The sequence below is a fragment of the Carettochelys insculpta genome, chromosome 1 (assembly GCF_033958435.1).
Source record: "Carettochelys insculpta isolate YL-2023 chromosome 1, ASM3395843v1, whole genome shotgun sequence".
In the NCBI taxonomy this organism is placed as follows: Eukaryota; Metazoa; Chordata; order Testudines; family Carettochelyidae; genus Carettochelys; species Carettochelys insculpta.
The window spans coordinates 51476207-51497412 of NC_134137.1; the positions used below are offsets into that span (position 1 = coordinate 51476207).

The 21206-nt window shown below is 45.9% G+C and overlaps 2 protein-coding genes across 3 annotated transcripts in view; one reads left to right on the forward strand and one right to left on the reverse strand.

Annotated features, from left to right (window-relative positions):
* The window catches only part of MTUS2 (microtubule associated scaffold protein 2), a 495583-nt gene extending 490120 nt beyond the window's left edge, over nt 1–5463 (forward strand). Inside the window, exon 16 of the mRNA XM_074985997.1 lies at nt 2697–5463. The gene's annotated coding sequence lies outside the window, so the exon portion shown is untranslated. The remainder of the gene's footprint in view (nt 1–2696) is intronic.
* Nucleotides 5464–19210: 13747 nt separating this feature from the next.
* The window catches only part of SLC7A1 (solute carrier family 7 member 1), a 48932-nt gene continuing 46936 nt past the window's right edge, over nt 19211–21206 (reverse strand). For both annotated transcript variants that reach the window (XM_074986008.1, XM_074986017.1), the window contains 2 exons: nt 20651–20759; nt 19211–20388 (listed from right to left, as the gene is read on the reverse strand). In XM_074986008.1, coding sequence (XP_074842109.1) covers nt 20279–20388; nt 20651–20759 — 219 coding nt within the window. In that variant the 3' untranslated portion in view covers nt 19211–20278. The remainder of the gene's footprint in view (nt 20389–20650; nt 20760–21206) is intronic.

Genomic DNA, 21206 nt, shown 5'->3' on the forward strand with positions numbered 1-21206 from the left:
GTACCACCCCCACATTATTTTATGTCGAGCCCTAGAAAGAAGACAAATATTTACTGTGACCCTGACATTTGGCCCAAAGTGTTAAAACCTTAGGCCATGTCTACACTAGAGGGTTTTATCGAGAGAAGGGGCCTTCTGTTGACATAACTCAGGGAGCGTATACACACATAAAGTGCTCTGTCAACAGAATCTCGACAGAACTCTGCATTTGTCTCAAAAGTGTCATCCCTCGAAAATTTGATAAATAACACTTCTGTCACCCGAGTTCTGTCGACAGAAGTGCAGCGTAGCCACTTCTGTCGACAGAGAGGTCTTCCAGTTCACCAGGCATCCCCATTTGCAGAGCTTCAGGTCAGCCGTTCTGGTGGCACAGGGCAGGGCAGTCTGGCCGCGCTCTGTTGACAGAGCAGATTGCTTTGTCGATCTGCTTTTGTGTGTAGATGCGCTCTGTCAACTGACACGTCTACTATAGCTGTAGACCTAGTGGGATAATCTATGAATTTAAAGCCAGTTTGCCTCAGTATACGGGGAATCCTACACATACTGGGCTAAAGGAAAAAGTAGGCCAGTAGCACTTTAAAGACTAACAAAATAATTTATTAGGTGATGAGCTTTCGTGGGACAGACCCACTTCTTCAGATCATAGCTATACCAGAAGAGACTACGGTCTGGAGAAGTGGGTCTGTCCCACGAAAGCTCATCACCTAATAAATTATTTTGTTAGTCTTTAAAGTGCTACTGGACTGCTTTTTTGTTTTCATAGTATATAGACTAGCACGGCTATCTCTCTGTTAGTATTCATACTGGGCTAAAGTTTGCCCTTGTTAACAGCCAAAACCCCAGGGAAGATCTATGGGATTGCATAGATCCAACCAAGGCCAGAATCTTGTCCCTTGAAATATATATGTATATACCCATAATTTTGGACTTTATTGAAAATGGCCAAATTACCTTAAACTTCTTCTTTCCAGGTAAATTCCAATACACTTGGGTTTCCAGGTTATATCAGTCCCTTTTGCTGCATTTGTTAACCATGTATGTGTCGCAGTAGCAGCTTTCAGTGCCGTACCTGGCTAGACCAGATGGAATGTCACACCACCTTGGTGAGAGAGAGATAGTTTCCAAGAGGAACAGCATCTCAAGCAGCTGTTAGCATGAAAAGGGGTTAGCAGTAGTTGAGCTGTATCCTGGGTCTGGGTGGGGGTAGGTGAGGTCCTTTTTTCATTGATGTTCTTTAAATGAGGTTTCCAGAGTTTGCCTCACTTTTGTTAGGATTAGACTGTGAAAACATTTGCTGTAGCGCAGTGACAGGTTAGGATTGTGTGCTTAAATCCACACAAAACAAAAAAATGTTTTGTCTTGTTTTTTTAAAACACTATGATGCTTTTATTTTCGAGTTGTGACAAAACCCCTTCACATTTCCCTGCCTATTCAGAGCATGCTGTGTGCTCCAGGACACTGACCTGACTAAAGCCAGTATGTAAATAGGTGCAGAAAAATATTCCAGGGTCCAGGAGCAACATGAAAGGTTGTAATGTGGGCTGTGGCTCGTAGACACAGAACGGCTCGCATGGAAGCAGGCAGGAAGGCCTTTATTCCAGCAAACCCGCGCATGGTTTGCACTTGAAATATGCTTCAGGTTGCCTGTGATGGACTCAGAAGGCTCAGGCAGCAGCCCAGAAATAACTTCAGTCCAAGTGTCTTTGACCCAGCCCACAGTGTAAAAATTAGGTTAATTTTTTTTTTTAGAAAAATTTTATTTTTGGAGCAGTTTTGCATGATATTATGATATAGCGTATGTTGAACCTCTTCTTAGACTAGACCAGGCCATAACTGACTAACAGGTTGTAAGTGTTCAGCAAGAGCACCCTGAGTGTAGGAGCACTGCTCAAGACCAAGAACCACTAGCACTGTATTTTCAGATGTTTTTATGCTGCACGTGCACAGATACTCTGCAATCCCTGGCTACGTCTACACTAGCCCCAAACTTTGAAATGGCCATTTCGAAGTTTACTAATGAAGTGCTGAAATGCATATTCAGCGCTTCATTAGCATGCGGGCGGCCGCGGCGCTTTGAAATTGATGCGGCTCACTGACGCGCGGCTCGTCCCAACAGGGCTCCTTTTCGAAAGGACCCCACCTACTTCGAAGTCCCCTTATTCCTGTGAGCAGATGGAATAAGGGGACTTCGAAGTAGGCGGGGTCCTTTCGAAAAGGAGCCCTGTCGGGATGAGCCGCGCGGCGGCGAGGAGTGTTAATTTCAAAGTGCTGCAGCCGCCCGCATGCTAATGAAGCGCTGAATATGCATTTCAGCGCTTCATTAGTAAACTTCGAAATGGCCATTTGTGTGGCCATTTCGAAGTTTGGGGCTAGTGTAGACACGGCCCCTCTTTCATTGTCCTGTTCCAGTCCGGTGCAATGCGTTCTGTCACAATGAGGCTGGTTGCCATGATGTTACGCTAAATTATCCCTCGTGCGACTTACTAAAATGTTATACTCTCCTGATCTGACCTGGCTGAGCCCATCTGTTTTCCTGCATCATTTCTCCATGTATGGTGCTTTACTCATCCTTTTGTTAGCTAAACGCACTCACAATGGAGGCTTCCAGCAGTGAATTGGGTGGGGGGGTGGGATTTGTGATGGGTAAGCGGGGCTCCCGTCTTTACTTGGTGTCCTTTCCATGTGCCCTGTTTTAGATGATGATGCTGTTTGATCCTGGATGCTGATGCTTCCATCCAAAGTTGCCCAATGAGGGCTTCTCTTCTCCATTCCGAGTGGAGGGACGCCACCTGTGGGTTCTCTTCCCACGTTTCTGTAGGAAAGAAGCTGCCCAGTACTTTTCTTCCCTTTTCACCCCTGCCCACTTCCTTCCAGAGCTGGGCAGCCAGGAAATGAACAAGGCTGCCTGACTCCAGGCAGGGTGTGGGCGGGCAGGGGTGGGAATGTGGAGTGCTGCAACTTCTCACCTTAACTGCTGGCTGGGAGCAGTGTCTGAAGCCTCCTTCTGCACTTCCTGCTAGTAAATTGACAAGACAACCAACAGCTGAAGCCTGATGACACTCTGGGAAGTAGAGTTATTATGTCGGAGTGCTGTGGCCCTTCCATCAGTAGTATGGACACTGCCATGCTTAGGCTGATGTCTTTTCCCACCTAACTGTGTAACCAAGTCCAGGCCTCAGCAGCAGTATACAATCAATGAGCCATTCCCTAACAAGTAGTAAGCATCCGCCTTAAGCCGCAAACTGCACTTTTGTAAATGGTGAAGAACACGCAATTCAGCCGTAGGCTCTTCTTTCCTGATCTGGCATCGCTAGCTCCTCTGTCCCTGCCCACACTTCCCCTTCCAAAGGTTAACATCTGCTGTCATGAAGGGCTTGGTAAGGGAGATACAACTGGCATTGAAGTGAATTCAGTGAAGGGCCCAAATCTGTTTTCCTTTTGCTCCAGAATTCTCACTAGAACCTCCAAGAGTGTTGCAGGTGCACTGGACAGGCAGAGCCCAGAGAGGTAAGTTGGCAGGAAGATTTTGCTTTCAGATACTGGCTAACTTCAAGCACTAGTATGTTGGTGGCTGGCTTGTAGGATCTCTCATCTACCACTGTCGTGGTGTCAGCTGAAATGACAGAGAACGTACTGGGATCTGGATAGCCTTTTAAAAATGAGAAGCAACAAGATTTTGGTAACTCAGTGCTATCTAATTGAAGGACAAGTCAGTGGGTGGCCTATCCTCTATATAAGCCACAAGAAAAGAGCAAATAGGTTAGGTGAGAAAGTTATACCAGGGCAAAGAACCACCAACTCAGAGCCCCGTGAATCCCATATACAACTCATGGCGGAGCAATTGGGTGAAGAGGGGCAAGGACAGTCAGCCTGTTTTCAAGTTCTTGATGCACACTGAAAATGGGGCCACCCAGGGATCCAGGACTACTTGGATTCAGTGACTATAACAACCCTCTTTTAGCCTCTGCATTTAAATAGCAACCACAGTGGGTCTCTGCTGTAGCTCTAATGATTGCCTGTAGATTGGATTGGTAAAAGCCAGTACCTTTAACCCACAAAACAGGCACTTTTCAGGGGAGGGGAATGTCACCCTGTTACAGCTACATTTCCTGATGCTATGAATGCACATCTGTCCAAGGCACTTGGGCAGGATTACAGTGTATTGGCTGCATTTATATTTTTGCAGCCATTGCAACTAGCGGGCGTTACAAGCACATCACTATGATGCATAATAAGGCCGTGACAAGAGCAATTTGGCGATTTACTTTCAAAGTAGAGCTCAGTAAATTATATCAGACCAACAGCAGCTTAGGAAAGGCTCATGATTGTCGGTGGAGCACTTGCCTTATCAGCGTGTGCGCAGAACTTTCGTTCCTATGGGGCTGATCAAGCAGGGTACCGCAGTGCTGGGCCGGTAACACTCAACTGAAACTAAACTCCACTGGCTAGGGAGGGTTGAATAAGAATTGCCGGTTGAGTTGTGGGGGAGGGATGTCTTTAACAAGGCAAATGCTCCTGAGACTTACTTATGGAAGAACTCTACTGATTCCTGAACTTGTTCTCCTCATTAATTAGCACAGCGAGTGTACGAAGTAAAGGCTGCCAAACCAGGCTTTGATTTAGACAGCCCTGTGCACACTCATCATTTTCCCTCTTTAAGCACTTCTGCATAGCTCACTGGGCTAAAGAGCTTGTACTAGTTCTCCCTAGCAAAGGGCCAGCGAGCCAGCTATGAAAAGTGACTTTGGTCCAAGAAAAGGTGAAATAATTCAATTAGTGTTTTATTGTGGCCAGATTTTACCATTTGGTAGGGGGGTAGAGTTAAGCTCTTAGAGTCACGTTTAGGAACCAAAATAAATGCCTGGCCTTCACTAGGCCTTGTGGATGCTCTACAGTTCTGCTGAGTAGGCTAGTTTAATGTTTTTACTTAAGTGTCAGCTGTACTAATTTTAGGCATGCAGATTTGAACGTTTGGCCTCAATTTTTAAGTCAAAGCAAATGTTCATGGTTGTCTTAGAAACCCCTGTAAACCCACATCTAGAATGGAGAAGACTTTCATGATGGCAGGATCAAATAAATCCCTCTTTTCCTCCCCTGCAGACCCCTCACACTGGCCATTGGCTAAAGCAGAATGACAGCTATGTCTGTAGGTCCCTAGCTCCTGCTTTCACTTCTGTGACTGAGTCACAGAGTTAGCCTCTGAAATGAGGCTCTGGCCACAGGCCACTGAGGGTTCAGAAAGGGCATTGGTTTCTACGACACATCAAGGGGAAGATTAGTCGTGTTGCTCCCGTCCATAGCAATCACTTTAGTACCAACTTGGTGACCACTTTATGAACAGCATTCTACTTTCATTTTCGTGTAGTTGGTAAGCACTGAGCATGGGAAATGTCCTGTGCTGGGCTCAGCAACGTGAGGGCAGGGAGGGGACACAGGGCCTGAAGGTAGCACATTTTATATAGTTATGCTTCTACTCCCTGGCCGTATCTACACTAGCCCCAAACTTCAAAATGGCCATGCAAATGGCCATTTCGAAGTTTACTAATGAAGCGCTGAAATGCATATTCAGCGCTTCATTAGCATGCGGGCGGCCATGGCGCTTCGAAATTGACGCGGCTCACCGCCACGCAGCTCGTCCTGATGGGGCTCCTTTTCGAAAGGACCCCACCTACTTCGAAGTCCCCTTATTCCTTTGAGCAGCTGGAATAAGGGAACTTTGAAGTAGGTGGGGTCCTTTCAAAAAGGAGCCCCGTCGGGATGAGCCACGTCAATTTCGAAGCACCGCAGCCGCCCGCATGCTAATGAAGCGCTGAATATGCATTTCAGTGCTTCATTAATAAACTTCAAAATGGCCATTTGCATGGCCATTTCGAAGTTTGGGGCTAGTGTAGACACGGCCCCTTTCTGTTACAGAGAGGACTCAGCCAGGCAGATCAATGAGACTTGATTATTGCTATTATCTGTTAGGTAGCAAAAGGATGTAGGTGACCTAGTCACATGGAGACCATTGGATGCCACTAGTTTCTTATAACAATGCAACTGCAAGCTTACTTGAGGGCCTGATCTCTCCTGCAGCAGTACCCAAATGGACCTTATCAGACTGAAGGCTCCAGTGAAAGTGTTGTACAAATACAAAGTAAACCCTGGCCTCTGCCTCAAGGATGGTTCCTGGTGCAAGCTTTTAAACAGTCCATCTGCCCCAACCACCCTCATATTCCTCCCACCCAACAAGGGTCTTCCTCAGAAAGAGTGACCATGTGGACACAGGACTTCCCTGAGACCATAGCCAGCTGGTGCAGAGTCTCACTTAGGCCTTGTCAGTACTTCTGGCTAAACTGGCTTTGCAGCGATCAATGCTGTGGTGTCAGTGTAGCAGGTTTGCTAAAGACAAGGTAACTCAATGACAAAGTACTCTTCCAGTGATGGCTATACTCCACCTCTGAGAGAGGTAGAAAGATGCCAGGAGAGCATCTCATTACCAAAGCCCAGTGCAGACACCACTGGAGGCTAACCTGAGTTCCACTGACTTCAGTTACATAAATGAAGTAACATAACTTAGGTCAACTGTACCGCTTCTGTGTAGAGCAGTCCTTAGAGGCAAGAGATGAAAAAGTGGCAGAGAGCAACAAATTCTTTCTTGGCTCTTTTTCTTCAATTCAGTCTGTGGGTCATGAGCAGTGTTTCAGTTCTTACCCCTAACAAGTTTGCATAAATCAGATCAGTAGCTAAGTTCCTTCATTTCACTGAAATAATTTGCTTTCAGTAAATTAGCAGGTACCTAATGGTTAAGTCCCTTTTTAGTGAGAAAATCAGGTATTTTATGTCTCTGCACTGATTGCATTTGTGTCCCATGGACACACCGGTGATCCTTCTGTAAAGTTTTTCCCACACAGTAGGAGTTCTGTAGGCTGATTTAATACGTGGTTAATGAATTACCAGAAAAAAAAGTTTGTATTATTTCTGTTATGATGTACAGATGAGTGTAATATATTCCTGATAATAAATCCATGCTCCAGCACAAATATGGGATGGAAGCATGCAAACTGGTGTGTCTTGTGGGTTTTATTTTTTTTTTTTAAACTAGCTGTGTGCATGCCTGGGTATGCAGGAAAATGGATCTGGATGCTCAGGTTACATGACTGCACTTTCCATGCTAGAAACAGTAAAAACTTATCCTTATTCTCAATTCTCTCCTGAAATTAGGAACTGTACAAATGGAAGAGAGGAGTGGCACTTGTTCCCAAGCATAGATTGTAGACGAGCTAATGAAAAAGCTGATATGGGACGCGACTGACAAAGAATTAAAGGACGATACTGTGATTAATGCCAATCAGAATAAGTTTATGGACAGTGGATCCTGTCAAACTAACTTGATATCTGTTTTGATGAAATTTGTAGTTTGGTTAAGTGTGTTGCAGGAATACATAAGACATCTGTAAACCATCAAACAAGCTACTTTGATTTTGAAAATTAAAAAAAAAAACTATCAAATTAAGATGGCGCATATTAAGTAGGTTAAAAGCTGGCTAACCGCTAGGTCTCAAAACATCATTGTAAAAGGGGACTCACCAAACAGGTATGTTCCTAGTTGGGCACAGCAGGAGTCCATTCTTGGGTCTACGCTAGTTTTCATTTTTTTAGCTGGGATCTGGAGGAAAACAATCATCACTGATCACATTTACAGGTGACACACAAATTGTGTGCATGGTAAATAATACGCATAGGTCACTGATGCTGAGCGATCTGGATCCCTTGGGCGCAAGCAGACAATGGGCATTTTTAATAAGCTAAACATAAATGTATACCTCCAGGAACAAAGAATGTAGGCCATGCTGCTATGATGGCAGACTCCCCTGGGAAGCAGAGACTGAAAAATCATCAGTGGAACATAAGCTGTCAGTGCCACACTGTGGCCAAAAGCACCTCTTCAATTCATCTTCATGGCTGTCAGAAGCTGTGATCCCAGGAACCTGGGAGCAGGAATAATTCCCATTGCCAGCTCCCAGCAGCAAGGAGTAAAAGGAGGCGGACAGAATGAAAGCGACCGAGCAGAGGTGGGGGGTGGGGTCAGGATGTGGAACTGAGGGGGACAAAAGTAGAAGCGGGCAGGGGGCAACTGTTGGGGAAAAAGGACACAAAGGCTGGAGGGCTTAGCAGCAGAAGGGTTTGTACCCAATAGAGACTGAGTCCACGCTCATAGCTTGAACCCGAACTTGCCGCCTGTTTCTGTCACCACCCTTCTCCAGTTAGCAAATACCTGTGAAAGCCCCTGGCAACGTGCATATCTCATTCTCTGGGATGCTGGCTAGGGCTCACAATTAATCAAGTGATTAACAAAATCAATTATTAGATTAAAAAGGTCACAATTAATTGGACGTGAAAGTGCCCTGCTTAACAATGCTGGAATGCCAACTAGAATGTATTCTATAGTTTGGATGTTTTGCTACATTTTCCAAGTATATTGACGGCAATTATAATGGAATACAACGCACACAGTGACCATTTTATATTATTTGCCAATACGAATATGTGCAGATTTTAAAAAAAAAAAAAAAAGGTATTTTTCAATTCGCCTCATGCAGGAACTGTAGTGCACTATCTTTATTGTGAAAGCGCAACGCCAAAAATGTAGGGTTTTTTTTTGGTTACATAACTGCTTACAAGTTCACTCAGTCCTACTTGCTGTTCAGCCAAGTGCTCAAACAAGTTTCGTCATATTTATGGGTGATAATGCAGCTTGCGTCTTATTTACACTGTTACCTGGCAGTGAGGACAGCTGTTTGTGTGGCACTTTTATATTTAGTGTTACAAGGTATTTATGCACCAGGTACATTGACGCCATGTGCTCCATCATGCTTTGACCTGTTTTTTTTTTTTTTTTTAATAAACAGTGCAAATATTTCTAATACGATAATGTGACCACTGCTTACTTTGTATTGGGTTGTGACTGAAACCAAGAAATTTGAAAATGTAGAAAAAAACATCCAAAATATTTGTAATTTACATTGGTAGCCTAGTATTATCTATCAGTGTGCCTAATCACTTTTTTTTTTTTTAACTCTCACAATTCATTGCAGTTGTTGACAGCCTTAATGACAAGTGACTAGTGCTATCAGTTAGTCACAGGGCAGAGGTCTGTGTTGTGGGTCAAAGGCTCTACCCTCACTCCTGAAGCACGTGGTAACAATGGTTTCCAGCTCATGGAACTTCCAGCTTGGTTGTTTTTGATTTCAGTGTGTTTTATAAAATTCAGGCAAGTACATTTACAAAAAGTACATGGAACGACACCTCACCCACACCACCTGATTCACTGCATGTGACAAACCATGATTTGGAAACTGATCAGGTGTGTGTCATAAAGAACACCAGTTGTTGCCTGTAGCCCCACCCCCACCCCCCCCATCTTCATTTGTTGCTGACATTAACAGGTCTGTAGAGAAAGGGGCAGGAAACTCTGGGAAAGGATGGTTTCATGGCTGAGGCAAGGGAATGGTATCCTGAAGAACTGGATTCTCTGCCCGTGGGTTACTTCCCCCAAACATAAGGAAGTGTTGCCTGGTGTATATTGGACTGGGATGCAGGAAACCTGGGGTCAATGCCTAGTTTTGGCACTGCTTTGTTGGGGGACCTTGAGCAAATTTCACCTCCCTATGCCTCATTTTTCCCATCTCTAAAATGGGAATAATAGTACTGCTACCTTAAACATTTTGCAACCTATGGGTGAAAAGTGCAGTATGAGATCTAGGAATGATAGTTTAACAATACTAGAATCCCTTATTTCCTGGATAATCAACCACTGAAGCTGCATCAAAAGTATTTAGGCATGTAAGTCCCTCCTGAGGTGTGGCTGACATTTTCACAGCTGCTGCCTAATCCTATCCCCTTAGGGAACCGCTGACTGACATTTGCAACATTGCCTGAGCCCTAATTATATATCCTACAGCTCCAAAGCAGCATAGAGTTTGGCTGAAGCCTCAGGGCAGGAATTCTCAAGCTCAGCGGCAGAAATATTTTCTGCCCCAGTGGGGCTGAGCACTGAGTGTGCCCAACACCTCTCAGGCCCAGCAGTAGGCAGGCTGCAGGCTGAATGGGAGCATGGCAGCCACACAAAAATTGAGGCACAGGGGCATGTAGAGGGAGCAGGAATGAGGTCATAAAACCATTAAGAACCAGCTTGTTTCAGCTGCTAAGACATGGGCTGCCCTCATGGTTGTCCTACCTACAGCGCCTGACTCCAGGAACACGTTTGTGGCTGAGGACGACTGCACTGAGTTGTGGCCTCTCAGCCACATGCACAAAGGCAGCCACCTAGCTTCCCTCAGCATCTCGCTTATCCTTCCCTCTCCCCTCAGCATCACACACCTGACTCGTAATCTCTGCTGTCTTCTGAGAATCTCTTTCTTGGGCACCTCCCCCTCCCCGTCCTTTACACAGAGAACCTGCTCAGGGAGCGTAGGACTGTGGATTCCATCGGCTGGCAGAGCACCTAGCTCGGACGGCAGCAACCTTTGTGCAACGGAGTGCTGAATTTTGACCTTTTGACCTCTAGGTACGGTCCAAGGGGTGGTGATACTTTTTAAACGTCACTAATAGTCCTACTTATAACAGCTCCATTAACACACAAATTAAACTGCAGAGCGTTGCTGCTTAGGTAGTCAGTAGTAGCATGAGCTGGTCTTTTGTTAATCCACCGGTGGCATGGGTTTGAGCTAGCTCCCAGCTGCATGGGGCAGGAAGGGTGGGGCTCAGCTCCCACCTCATGTGCCAATGAAACTCAGCTCACGTGCCACTCTTGGCCTGCATGCTGGGGCTTGCTGACCCCTGACTTTGCAGTTTCAGAGACTGTAATGATAAGCACTACAGAAAAGCTCATGAAGAAAGCAGTACCAATAGTGAAGGGTATGCAGAGAATAAACCACGCATGCCACACCTGTGATGGAAATCAAGAATCAACTATTGTGTTAAGTGAATGAGCAATGCCCATCCCAAGAACTGAATGAGGCAGGGGCCCTGTAGACAAAATGTGCATAGGATCCTGTAATTAAAAACTATACCATAATACAGATGCACAAAGGAGCTGAAATAAGGTTGCATGGATTAATACCCATCATTTAGCATCATCTAGCGTTTCCTAATTTTTGTGCCTTCTTGACTTTGTAGTCCAAACAGCTTTTTAATGACATTCTATGTTCTGTAGGTGAAATCAAAAAGAGAAAGCTCCGAGACTCAGGAATGAGTCAATGTGACTGTAAAATGCAAAAAATAAATCTAGTTGGAAAGACCAAAAATTGCAGTGATAAGGCAATGTCATAGGAGCAACTAATCAGGCAGAAAAATAATACGAGGGAAAGTGCAATATATATAATTCCTCACATATGATGTAGAGCTTGTCCCCCTTGAAGTACTCTGCAAAGGTGGGTTAGCACCAGTAAGTGTGGGGTAGACAAGTGCCCCACTGGAAGTATAGGAGCCTGAGCAGTTCACAAAAGCAGGACCTCAGGGCTAATAAAAAGATACCTGCCCTGGGACAACTGCAGCCCAATTATGTTTAAAGACTGTGAAGTAGTAAAAGAAACAGGAAAGCCTTTGCCAAATCATAATTAACTAAAGATGCAGGCTCTGGGTTGTTGCTACGCCACTTAAGAATGGAAACTTTATGAAATTACAGATCTGTCAGTCTTTGAGCAGAAAGATCCCAGGAGCATGGTAAGAGACAGAATTATACTGGGAATCGGATTAAGAAAAGACTTCTGAAGGCATGATGTATGTAAGACCATGGCTGACAGCTCTGTTGAAACAAGTGGGAATATATAAACCAGACTGGAACATAAGAATAAATGAACAGAACTAATTTATCTGAATTTCATGAAAATATTTTAATACAGTTCCATTTAATTAAATTGATTTCAAAATTCAAAGAGCACAGTCTAGGGGGAATTTATTTACAGTGTTGTCTGCTGCAGTGTCTGTTTGGCTGTGCTGTGCTCTGGGCGCACGTTTCACATCTCTAAATGCAATTCTGTGTCTAAAAAGCACACATTTTAAAAAAGAATTCAAAACAGAACCAACTCCACAGAAAGGTAAAAACTAGATTTGCAGCACTTTCACTAGAATAACTGTTGGTCACAACTGTCGGAAATTCTGAGAAATCATTAGGAAAAAAAGAGTAAGCCAACATCAGAAATGTATGTACATTTTGCTCAACAGAAAACAACACAGGTCAACCCTTCTGTGACTTCTCACTCAGTAAAAGCAACTTCAATGAAGAAACCCAACCTGTTCACAGTAGGTTTGTAACATAAACCAACCCCAAGTTGTCAGTCTTTCTGCCCTTAAAATCGATTGAAGCTGAAAGGCACAACATAAACACGTCACCACCATCCCATAACCTGGAAAAACTGACATCATTATGCCAAAAACTTGTAAGTTATTGGGGAGGCGAGATGACATATTGATTAAATCTTTGCATGGCTTGGACTAACCTCGCTTCTAGGAGCAAATACTCTTAGGAAAGCACAGCTTGGAGTCTTGTAACAATCATGTTCTTATGCTGTTTTATTTCCAGTTTGGTTGACAGACATGGTTAATATGACTAAGTTAAGTGACTAAGCATGAAGGGATCAGACAACACAGAGGCCTTTTCATGTCCCCTTTTCTCCATGTCAAATGCCTGGAAGTTTTCATGGGATACATTCTGTATGACACATTGCAATATGCTCTAACCCCGTTCAGTATTTCAAGCAGTGAATTAGCTACCCCTCATGAAATGCTGTGCAGAACATGGCTTCTCGTACCAGCACGTCAATCAACATTGTATTAGAAATTCTGACTATCTTGGTAAAATAAAGACCTCTCCCTACACCTGGGGCATGCCTACCACTCCCAGCTTCCACTACAGTACTCAAACACACACAAAAACAGACCTTACTGATACACAGTTGTGCCCTTACACAAGTTCTGTGAGACTTAAGTACTGCAGTTCACAACCCAGAACCTCTCTACTGACACCCCCAAGATCTGGTAAGACATCACCCAGCTACCCTGGCAATAGTGTGTGCGCAAGCTAAGAATGATGAGTCAACGGACAGCAGTGCTAAAAATAAATTTTACAGTGAGGGTGAACTGCACGGCCACATAAAGGCCTACATCGGCCTTAAAAAAATTAACAAAAGGTTTAAGTGGTGCCAGGCCTTCAGGGACTGCGACTGGAGTAAGGTAGGGGTGCAAGGTGGGATTGACCTTCACCCAAGAGAACGACATACCAGGAATTGACAGTTGGGTGGTGAGGTTTGGGAAACAGGTACCCACTCTGCTAGCCCCATCCACAACAGGGATTTGGCTTCAATGATAAAGCAGCCACGAAGGGGCTTCCAGTAAGTAGGAGAATGCAGGGAGTTGTAAAGAGGAAGTCACGGGGCCCTTAATACAGGTGTGGTAAGGAAACCCACATGTACAATGGAGGAGAGAGAGAGAGAGAGAGAGAGAGAGAGTTTTAGGCTCAACACTTAACATTTTTGGGTAAAACATTTAGAAGTTTCACTGAAACTTCCCAGTAAACATATGTCCAGTTCTCAAGCTCCTGATGCTCAAAGTGTAACCAACACAAGGACTAAGAAACAAAAATACTCATGTGCTACTGTGGCTAGCAGCCGCTCTCTTACAATAAAGGACTGACACGCTTCATTCTGAAGCGAAGGTCGGAAGGCCACCAGCAGCTCTCTCTGCTAGGAAGCACTTCCGTTTTCTTGCAACTCAGTCCCCATGCAGAGGTTTGGAGGGATCAGGTTTTGATTGTCTCTTACTTTTGACAGATGATACTGATCAGCATTTCTAATGGTCTTTGCCAGTGGTCATGGGTGGTAACTTGTGTATCAACAGAATTTGAAGACTTTCTACTCACGACAATATTTGTATAAACTGTAGTGTTTGATTGTCCAAAATATAACAAGACTAGTTCACATTACTGTCTGTTAACTGAACTGACGGCATCAGAGGGAGCTACATAGCTACAAAGGCAACATACCGTATGAATGGGTTGTAAGTTTCCTTCTCTGTACATTTTTATAGGTAATGATGGAATTTCTTTTCACCCATTTCAGCTGAAGGGCAAAAGTGTCAGTTGCAAACACTTGCCAATTGAAACCTAACCTTTCCAAAGCTATCTTTAAACAGATGGTCACAAAAACCAGAAAAAAAAACCAAAACAAAACAAAACAAAAAACCCCCCAAACAAACAAACAGAGCACTGAATCCCTTTGGGTTGTGTATTTTGGTACTTCAGTCTGCTAACAATCAGCAGATTATTAATTAGGGACCCATCCCTGCTTTCACTGAACTCAATGGGTCACATTCATCCCTGGTAGAACTTCATCAGACAAAGTCACTCCCAGGGATGAATTTAGCCAAATAAGTTAATTGGAAGTTTTATCACTGATTTTAACAGAAGGAATCAGGTCAGACATCTATCTGCCTTTCCTTCAAAAGCTGGTTGAAAACCCACCCCAAAAATTATCTGTGAAAATTTACTGGTGATAGTTTATGAAGCAAGCTGATGCTTTACTTTTCTAAAATGTTCAAATATTTTTAATTCAGTAGTTTTCAAAAATGATGTTTCTTAATTTGGAGGAAAAAACAATAAACGATTAAGCTGGACAATCAATAGTGGCAAGTAAGAAATAAAGCTGAGAATGACACAAACTCCAAGAGTAACAATAAATCAGCACCTCAACATGTACATAAAAAGGACTCAACAGTAATGGGAAACAAAGAGGAAAAATGAAGACATAAACCAACAGGTTACATATTTTATGTGCCATTTTCAAAGAAAAAGATTTTTTTTAAAAAAAATACTTGATAGGTTTTGGGCACAAAAATACTTTTTTTTTTTTGAAAAGATACCATTTTTGACCTAAGTATTCATTTGAAAAATGTTGAAAAGCTCGAGTCCCTTAAAAAAAAGGGGTGCCATGATGTGGAGAAGTTGTCAGAGGCATATTAATTCAGTAGGGACTGGCCTACAAGTATTAAGCTATAAACCTCTACAGCTGTCCTGTAGAAGGCATCTTCCCTCATATTCGTGTAAGCAAGTAAAGTTAAAATGAGATCAAATTCCTGAGGGAAGAAGCTTCCTTGACGTTTCCCACTGGCCATGTTTATCATTGCCTCTCCTTTGGGGAAAAAAAAAAAAAAAGTGGCCTATTCTTGCTTTCATTATCCCAACTAAGGCATTATTTCTATACCCAACTTTATATACAGAGAAATGCTCTGGCAACTATACAAAATACTCTTCTTATAAACAGAAAATTACTGAACTATTTACAAAAAGAAGGTCAACTAAATGCAGGCATGTTCTTTACAACAACAAGATTACAGCAGTACTTGTATGTGTTCCCTGATACTTGGCTTGATCTTTAGGGGGACCAAAAGGGCCTCACCTATTTAGTGCTGTCAGTATCATCATTATCCTAGACAGTTTTGGCCAAACTTTGCCTTTCAGCTTATGAAAGAAACCTCTGGATGAGGTGCACATAAGAGAGAATTTGACTCCCACTTACACTCAAATGGGATTCGTTCACCTCTAAACATTCTCACAGAAAAGGCAGTGGGGGGGGGGGCGAGTTTTCCCACCAAAACTTTCCCTTTCTTCTAGGTGCTGCTGTTTTCTGCACTTCACTTGTAATAAGCTGAGTTATAGTAGTGGAATATGAAGACCAAGCAGGTCCCCAAGGAGACAGAAAATACAAGATTAAAAAAAAATAAATTAACGTTTATGAAAACATTTTTACAGCAAACAATCTGCACAAATTTAAATAGTTTTCCTTTCCATACCCACCGCTCAGCCAGTGCTCACCCCTTTTGAATATTCACACTGTGCTAAATTAACTGCTGAAAAGCTGGAGACAAGCACTCAGCTGGTTTGGGTACTACAGGAAACACTGTTTCCTGCTGTCCCTGATCTTGGACATTGGTGCCTTTTATGGGCATGGGATGCGCACGAGGAGTGTCTGTGTTTCGGATAAAAAGCTGAGAAATACACTGTAGGTCTTGACTCTGACATTCTTCTTTCCCTGCTTGAGTAGAGCTCTTGGCATGTCACATATTCGAGGAGAGAAGACAAACAGTCAAGATCCTCTGTATCCGTGAGCAGAACTTGACCTTTACGTTGTATTAGAAGCAGCACACGGGACCCGTGCTACATGAACCATGTGTTCCTGACGTGCCACCACATGTTGTCAGTGGAACCGCGCTGGACAGAAGCTGAGCCTGCGGGGGATCGGCAGTGTTTCACACCCCTCTACAAAGCCAGGCTGTGGCTTAACTTCACCCTGGGCAGAAAACCAGAACAAGGTCTCTGCACCATTTCAGCCTCACTAGATGCAGCCGGTGGAAGAGTGGTCCAATGGTGCAGTCATTAGCCTGGTCTGTGAAAGACCAGGGTTCCGGTCCTCTGCTGCCATTGTGGCCTTTAGCCAGCAGTTGAGGCTGTGAACCAGGGGGCTGCACTCCCATCTGTAGAACCATACCTGTGGCTAGCTCTGATCCAGCCAGTGCACTGCAAACACAGGTACAGCTGTTGGGAGGCACTAGCCCCTTGAATACAACCCCACAGGCACAGCCCCTCCCAGCTACTGGGGTCACAGCCCTAACCTGAAGTATGGATTTAGCATCCTTTGTGTCCAGGGAAAAAGTGTGTGGAGTGCTCAGGGGTAGGAGGGACCTTTCTAGGGTCAGGGGCCACTGACCAAAACACACTCCCTTCATTCCCCTCACACACCGCCCCAGAGCTTTGGGGAGAGGGTGGTCTGGGCTCATAGATTTTGTGGTTCTCTCCGGGGTGGGGCCAAAAAGGAGGGGTTCAGCATAGGAGGGGGCTGCCAGGAAGCAGGCTGCAAAGGGATGAGAAGGGTCTGGGCAGGAGGGGAGTGCAGGAGCAGACTGGGAAGGCTTCATGGGGTGGTGCAGAAGAGGGCTGGGAGTCTGTGTGGGAAGGGGGTGGGTTTGAGAGGCAGAGGGCTACCAGAAAGCAGGCTGAGGGTGGGGGTTGCAGTGGGAGGGGAGTGCAGGCACAGGCTGAGGGGGGGGACTCTGGGCAGGAGGGGTGAAAGAGCAAGGGGGGGGTGCGAGTGGCGCAGAAGCAATCTAGGGGTGCAGGGTCAGGTCAATGGGGAGGCGCGTACCTGGAAGTGCCCATTCTGGTGTGCTGACTGGCTGGAATCCTGGCCAATCAGAGCGGGAGGATGGGGATGGGGGAAGCTTCTCTGGACAATACTGCCCTGCCGTTCCCCTGGCCAGAGGAGGGGCAGCAGCCGCCATTGCGTGCAGCCCAGAGCTGCTTGCTGCCCCCACCAGACAGAGCCTGGGGGCTGAATCACAGCCTGGCTTGCCTTACTTCAGCCTGCTGAGTTCAGGGCTCCACCCCCACCAGCCCTGGGCCAGATTCTGGGGAGGGGCTCCAAGCCTTGGGGGCCAGATCCAGGCAAGCCATGGGCCAAATCTGGACAGTGAGCCAAGTGTTCCCCACCCCTTCATCATGGTAGGGTGAGCCTGGCACAGATCCATGTTTCTACCCATGGATGCAGCTCTCCATCACTACCTGCTGATCCGCAGGGCTCTACTCCCAGGAAACACTGGGGCCAAAGGAAAGAGTCAGTGCCCTGTGCCAGCAGTTCCTCCCAGCCACATGGCTCTACCACCCTTAGTCCTGCCATCAGTCGTAATATAAAGCATTGTACAGCCACCAGCCGTGTCACTGGTCTCGGCTTGTACAGCCCCAGTGTTCCTCTCCTGTGGCTGCAGCCTCCTGCGAGTAGAGTCCCACAAGTCAGACGACACAGATTTCTGGAAACTTGTACCTGCGCAGGACTGTAAGGAAAGGTACCTGAGATACTGTGGCAGAGCGCTGCTAATGGTGGGAGAGAGGACTTTCGCCACAAGGAACGATCTACGCCGGACCTTTTTTCCAGTGAAAGCGAAGGAGCGAATGCAACCCAATAGAATGACACTAGCGTAACTCCTGTGGGGACACACACAGGCACAAAAGTCCCTATTTCATTTTAGCTTATGTTGCTTGAAAAAGGGTGTAAGTACAAACTAAAAAAGTCACTTCTACCCTGGAGTAAGTGTGTCCACACGGGGGTTCACTGCTTAAATTTACCAGCTTCCACCAGGCCTCTCAGCTTAACTCCACCCTGCTGGGCAGCATCTTCCTGAGCTGAAGGGGCAGTTTATTTTGCACTTGGGGGTTGCTTGGGAGAACTGGCAGAAAGTGCCAGAGTTTAAGATACTCCCCCCCAGAGAATTTTAATTCCTGTGAGAACACTGCATGTATCATTTTCTATGGGCTTCACTCAATCTACTGTGCTCCTGGACACCACAAGCAAACTCTCAGGGTCAGCTTCTCGTCTCTGACTGGCTTCAGTCAGGACTAACTCCACCAATTTTAGTAGAGCCAGAGTGAGGTTAAACTAGAGCAAAGGAGAGGAAAATCGGGCCATGTTTCTTACAAATGGTCTAGGGCAGGGGTGGAGAAGCCCTGGCCCACGGTCCGAATTTAGACTGCAGCTTGTGTGGATCTGGCCCGTGAGGCTTGGGGCTCCCCCCGCCATCATCCAGCCTGCAGAGCCTGACGCTGGATCAGGCAAGCCTAGGCCGGATCCAGCCCACAGGCTCTGCCTGAAGGGAGCAGGAAGCGGCTGTGAATCATCGCTAGTGATCCCACTCCCCCAGCTGGGGGAACAGCAGTTCATGACTCCCCAGAGAAGATTTTCAACCCACCTTTCTCAAGCACTGGCCCCTCCACCTCATCCCACCCCTTCCCACTGGCAGGAGTTCCAGCCAACCAGAGCAACAGGAGGGTGGCGCCTGGGAGAGGTGAGGGGAAAAAGGCTTTCTAGGGAGCATTTCTCCCCACTGCCTTTCGCCCAGCTGGGGGAGAGGGCAGCAGAGGGGATGCACAGAGGTAAATACCCTTCCCCGCCCCCCCACCCAACCAGCTCCACGCCCAGCCTGCTCCCTCTCCTGTCCAGACCTCCACCCTACTCCTGCACCCTACCTCCCACCAGCCTCCATCCGCATCCTACTCCAGCAACCTCCCTCCCACCCAGGCCACACACCTGCTCCTTGGCAGCCCCTTCCTACACACTGAATCTGAAACCCCACCCCCCCCTCACATTTTTGGTCCCACCCTGTGCCCCCAGAAGAGTTAATCTGGCCTGGTGGAAGCCTGGAACCTCAGTCCTCCCCATTTCTCCCCCGGATGCTGGAGCATGAGGGGAGTGAGATTTCTCAGTCAGGGGCCACATCAGCGAGGGTTCTGTGGGGTTATTAATTTATTTTGCTTCTCACTTGTGTGTGTCCCCTGACTGATTTTCTTCTGTGGGTCAGTGGCCCCCGCCTCAAAAAAGGCTCCACACTTCTGGTCTAGGTCCTGGTTCTACAATAGTTCCACTGTCCACCCTACGGCTCTTTTCAGTCCTGGGCTCTGAAGTTATGGTTTTGAAATTAGAAGTAGGAAGGCTCTTTGGAGACTCCCGTGCCTAGCGACACCGAGCTATTAACACCTAACAGATTTACAGCTACGGCTGGAAACCCCCCGGTGAGTGGGGTGGGGGTCTTTCGTGCACAGAAGCATTTGTTGGTACTATCTACATAAAAAGGAATTCAAGCTAAGAGCAGCTCCCCTAAACAGGACAGCAAAGGGACATTTCAAAGCATACAAGTACCTATTCAGAGTTAAATACAATTAAAAATAAATACTACTTGTTTTCTTTAAAATTTAACTCCTCGTAGGCACTTTTTAGCCAGATGAGAGAGATTTTTGGTGAGAGCCGTGTGCGTGTGTTATAGCCCACATCATGCGAACCAAAGGTCTGATCTACCAATTACCAATAGCACTGCAATCTGCTCCATTTAACAAGTGGAGTACCTGGGAAGATAATTCACAGGGCGACTGAAAGACAGACTTCCACGAGCCCTACTCTCATAGCAGCATTGAAGGTTAACTGGCACACAGAAGAGCTGTACATTTAAAAAAAAAAAAAGGAAGTACAGCTACCGCCTCAGGGAACAGTGTTGTTGGGAGTGTGCCAGAGGCGTGGCCTTTTCCTTGTGATCCCTTTTAACTGCATCACCAAGATAAAGAAAGCTGCATGTTGCAGGAAGAGGACTAGCACTCCCGCCCTCTGCTTCGCTGACGAGCGGAGGAAGTAGTTCAGGGTCCCCGAGATGAAGCTTTCTTGTCTGATGCGGCGGCTGCGTTGCTCTTCCGCCAAACACACTGTCATTTACATCTGTCCAAATTGGTGTCCGTATTTCTTTCTGGATCTGGTGGTGCCGAATACGCAGCTTCCACGCTGTGCCACATTCCATATGCAAAGTAAATGACAAAACCTGTGGGGGAGAAGGGCAAACATTAGCCCTCTAAATAACTGGAAGCTACTCCTCACACCCAGGGGCCACTTTGTCTCAGCAAAGACCTGTTGGTGGCCAATACCAACCTTGCTAGCGCTTGACAGTGCGGCAATATACAGCATTGCAACTGAAGTCTATGTGGTTAACCAACAACATGTGAGAGGGCAACATTTGGCCATACACATTTAAAGTAAGTTTGGCTTCTCAGCCGCTCATGATTAGAAGTCCGACTTACACTCACCTAAGAACATCCAGACAGCAAATCGTATCCAGGTCCCTTTTCCCAGCTGCATCATGAGATAAACATTGACAAAAATACTTAGAATAGGAAGGAAAGGCAGAAGAGGAACCTGTGAAGAAACAGACCAGTGATGTTCATGGATCACCACAGCAGACACCCACGAATACCCGTTGTAAACTACTTGTAATTTCAAAACTCTCCTTGTAAGCAGGAGGCTGCGTGAACATCCAAGCCTCATCTGCCAAGGGCTCCTGGAAAAGGGATGAGTCTATCAGTTGAGGCAGTTCTCAAGGGCAGACCACCTTCGGCTTGGAGTTTCCCTCCAGTTGCCGCCACAATCTAAATCATTTTCCTTCCAAAGCCCTTTATGCTATCTTGCTTAGCTACTATTAGCAGCACTGCAGTCATCCTCTGCTGCCTGGGAGTCAGCTTTGGTTCTTTGCTCTCTGTTTCCTCTCACCTCCAGGACCCCCCAGCCCAGCTCCCACTTCCCCTAACGATTCACCCACTTCCTCTGCGGCCTCCCTCTCTACATGCTGCCAAATCCATCTCTCCT